This window comes from Limulus polyphemus, unplaced genomic scaffold, assembly GCF_000517525.1.
Source record: "Limulus polyphemus unplaced genomic scaffold, Limulus_polyphemus-2.1.2 Scaffold2474, whole genome shotgun sequence".
In the NCBI taxonomy this organism is placed as follows: Eukaryota; Metazoa; Arthropoda; class Merostomata; order Xiphosura; family Limulidae; genus Limulus; species Limulus polyphemus.
In genome coordinates, this window is record NW_013668084.1 from 110,865 (window position 1) to 115,575 (window position 4,711).

Below are 4,711 nucleotides of genomic sequence, written 5' to 3' on the forward strand. Positions count from 1 at the left end.
TGTACACATATCAGCTGAAGAGATGAGGTATCGTAGGGTGTACACATATCAGCTGAAGAGATGAGGTATGGTAGGGTGTACACATATCAGCTGAAGAGATGAGGTATCGTAGGGTGTACACATATCAGCTGAAGATGGATACAGGTAAATTATAGGTAAATTGCTAAGCAGATGTGCACGTGAGCAAGTCAGACAGTAAAGCTGACTTATCATCGTTCAGTTGTACAATTTTTGTCTTGGAATTGGAGAGAGCCATAAACGAAACTCTTTGTGGAGTCATTGCGAAGCTCATCTTACTACGTCAAGACTTCTCGTGCATAAAGAAGTCCCGGACCAGATCATGTCTACTGCTTGATAAATGATATTCTAGCTGTTATTATTATTATTTCTTTTCGTAATGTAAAAAAATGATTTCGAAACATGTTATATAGATTACATCTCTTATAAAATTACGTTTATTTTAGAATTGTCTTCCATTTCTCTTGTCCAATGAAAAACTGAACAATGTAATGTAATAGAAAAACGAGTAAAGGTAAAGCTAAACCCCACACAGCATAGTGTTCTATGTGTCGTAGTTTTAGCTGTTTGTGATTATATAACATTTATATTTCAAAACCCTTAAATATATGTTTTGAATTATTTTTATTGCTTGCCATACATACTCACCCTTTCTCGGGGAGTGATTACACGTGAAAGTACATTTTTTTTCTAAAACAGCCTATTTTTTTATGTTTTTTACTGCGACGACGTATAACAACATGTTACTCGTGTAATCTATTACCACGTAAGAGTGCATATACTTTGCAACTAAGACTACTTAATTCTAGCTTCGTTGAACAATAAGATACTACAAAGATAAGCCACGTTAAGAAATTTTATATAATTTATAACAAGATGACGAAATATTTATTCATCGTTAAAATAAATATCTGAAATTAAACAATAATAAATAATTTAAAAGTAAATCTTTGGCACTTTTCTATAATGTTTACAAGACAATAATTACAACATACTGACACTGTTTTACCTAAATATCATGTATAAGCCTTTAAAAAACTGTTTAAGTACTTAACAAATTTTATCCAAGTTGCAGCGTTACAAGCTCGTCTTTCATTATACACTTTATTAATTCTTATCTTTTCATATTGATATTGTAGTTTCTTCAACCATTACTTTGATCTTAACCCATGCCTTGATTATTAGATACTAGTACACACGACAGACATATTCGGAAACTGAAACTTGACGTGAAACATACTTTTTTTTTATTAGAACACTAAGCAGTTGAAGAATTCCTTCTTATGATGATGGTTATTAAGTTTTTGGAAGTCGTTTCTTGAAGATGTGAATGAAAATAAAACTCAGTCTTGAAACAAAAAATCACACGACAAGTTTGATAAGAAACATAACAAAAGATAATTTTAGCACCTGTTTTTGTCAAAACTTACAGAAATTAACAGATTTAAAATTACGTAAATAATAATAATTACACTAGTTTGATACAAAACTTTCACGTAAACAACGCCCTCTTTATTCGTGGCTTTATTATAATTATTTTCCGGTTTTAGAATTGTACAATTCCATTCACATTTTTAAGCCATCGGAATACCTGAAGTAAGATGGATGTCCGATATAATTTCTAAATCATTTCAAATTTTCTGTTTACCGACAGCCAAGTATCGCTTCTGTTAATGGCTCGAATAAAACAAATGTATTTAAATAGAATACGAGAATCAGTGAAGAAACTGGCTGTAAGGTGAAACTGGACACCTAAGTTACAAATGTCTAATAAAGTGCAAACAAAAATTAATTTTATACACAGACAAATAATGTTACAACGTTTTTAACCCGATACTAACAAGCAATGACATTTGTACTTGAATAATATCTAACCGTACAGCTTCCTTCAAGCGGTCGGAACCACAGAGAGACAGCTAATAATGATTTCAGTAGAATATATTGTTTAACTAAACGACAATAAACATCTTATACAGAAACGTTCATACGACATACAACGGTGAAGTAGGACAAACACGAGGAAGCTAATGTTGACCTTCAGCATCTTAGCACATTGGAAGACTTGGATGAGTTGTTGACCAGGTCGTTTTAATCGGTCTACTAAAGGGTTATTTATTACTATTTAATGGAGTATATACATTTTTACACCACACGCTATCTATATATATATATACTTTAAATATGTTAACAATTTAACGCCAAGCTAGAATGTTTGCATTTTAAATAAATTATATTCCCGCTCTATGTAATGATAACAATAGAGCAAAATGACTAGTTTGAGAAAGTTTTTACATCTTAATAATATTCTTTGAGAAGTATATTTTTTTTTTCTTCGGGTCAAGGATGTTTTTTTACCTTTTTGGAAAAGTATGAATTTTCGTAAAAATTAATATGTAAATATTTTAAACTTCTAAAGTATAATAATTGTATCTCTCTCTTTATATGTACAGCATATTTTAGTTACTTAGCTGTCAAAGCCTATTCTTTAAAAATATTTTGTCTCAAGACCTGATTAAGTTTAAACTCAGTAGTGGCGTGTAGTTTTTGGCAGTCACTTGGGGAGTTTCGGTTTTGGGACCCTCTGACAACAAAAAACAAACAAACATTAATCCAAAAGTCACATTCAGAAGAAAGTTTAAAATCAGTAATACAAACCAATGAGGTACAATATAACTCTATTCGAATACAATATTAATTCATTCCAAAGATTTAACACCTGACGTAGCTAAACAAATCGCCATTTTAAAGGTTTTGCCCAAGACGTTCTAGTTCGTCCAACATAAAGTCGATGTCTTCTTTTGTGACCCCTGGGTTGGAGATTATGGCACGGAAAAAGTTGGGCGTATTCCCAAGTGGTTGATAACCAATCATCAAAGTACCACTGTCCATCATTTTCCCTTTCAAAGTGGCAGTTATCTAAAAACATAAAAGTGTAAAGATGAATAACTAAAGGTTACACATTACTACAAGAAATGATGAATTATACATTTTGGGGGCCCTGTGCACTCTGGAAAATTTGGCTCTTTTTCCTTAATGCTAGACAGAACGTATGATATATATACACCCTGTATCACAACAACTTTCTTAATTATTATTCAGAGACACACAAGCACTATTAACCGTGACTCGTTGAACTAACAGATAAGCTGAGAAAGCACTGTGGTCATTCTAAAACATAAAATAACGAATCACATTTATGTGTATTGTTATTTTGGGCCAGTTGTGGCGGTCAAATACACCTGTTTGTAGAATCTTGTTGAGATATTTCTTGTTCTGGTGGTTGGGAGCCCCCTCTGAGCTGGGGGCCCTGTGCAAGTGCACCAACTGCACATTCGTTATTCCGGGCCTATCTGTAAACCATAATAAAAGCATACAGGGAGACAACGAATCCGATAAATAAAACCGTAGCCATCAAAACAAAATTAAATATTTAGAATGGTTGCCACCTATAGGAAAGTTGAAAGTAAACTGATTTAAATATTTATGATTTATATGCAAAGGTTAAGTATTCATATACGGTAGTTCTACCTGTATTGTTAGTTGTTAACAAAGCGCTGGAATCTTATAGGAAAGGTTCCTAATGAAAATTTAAACATCAGGATGTTATCTAGTGGATCAATGACCTTATGAATCTTGTCAGTAATGATGAGGCTATGGCCGCAAAGAAATGCGTTTATCTTAATTACAAATTAATAAAGTTATCCAGACTATTAACTTATGAAAATACTCTGCATATTAAGCTTATTTGTATATACACCATTTTTAATGCGCTCGTACAAAGTCTAAATTATTTATTAATTACGGTCGTTTTGGGGTCTCACAACGTTGTTTTGTTACATCTCGTATCTGATCATGCTACATCTGACCAACACGCATCTGGACACTAGACTTGCCGCCTAGTCTCGTATTGCCACGTTTGACCATCCTACATCTGACGAACACGCATCTGGACACTAGCCTTGTCGTCTAGTTTCCATTGCAAAGGCCCTGTCGTAAGTCTGTTATGTTCAAAGCACTCCACTCCTCCATACAAGCTTTCCATAATCTATCTTATATACGAGGATGACAGTTCCCAGTGCCTCTTTCAATGGTCCGATCACACAGAAATCTAAAGGCACTGCGTAAGACGACTTAACCAGCATGTCTTGCCCCCAGTGGCACAGCAGTATGTCTGCGGACTTACAACGCTAGAAACCGGGCTTTGATACCCATTGTGGGCAAAGCACAGATGGCCCATTGTGTTGCTTTGTGCTTAACTACAAACAAACAAACCAGTATGTCTTCGTAAGCAATAGCATAAATGTTAATTTTATTCACCAGCTGTTTCAAGTATGCGACAGTTGACGAAAATATGATTGGAAGCCTTATATCTTGGTGAACCCATACCTTGATGGCCTTGTTTACAGATCGAGATATTTCTTGACTATGTTGCATACTGCTACCTGCTATATATGCAAATCTTTTGCCACTTTCATTTGTATTCGTTTATTCTCATCCGTTACAAGACTATGCTTATCACAGCTGGGATACTGCTTGTTGTATAAGGGATAGCCCCTTCTTGGAAATTCTAAATCCTCGATCTGAACACATCTTTATGGTCTGAGTGTATCAATATTTTGCGTCGGAAGGGTGCTCCACTCGCAATCTGAGGGTCGTGGGTTCGAATCCCCGTCCCACCAAACATGCTCGCTCT

General features: G+C 34.5%; 1 protein-coding gene across 1 annotated transcript in view; it reads right to left on the bottom strand.

The window, feature by feature from the left end:
- Positions 1-633: 633 nt before the first annotated feature.
- Positions 634-4,711, bottom strand: part of LOC106467064 (glutamate decarboxylase-like) — a 44,452-nt gene continuing 40,374 nt past the window's right edge. Inside the window, exon 13 of the mRNA XM_022395174.1 lies at positions 634-2,934. Coding sequence (XP_022250882.1) covers positions 2,761-2,934 — 174 coding nt within the window. The 3' untranslated portion in view covers positions 634-2,760. The remainder of the gene's footprint in view (positions 2,935-4,711) is intronic.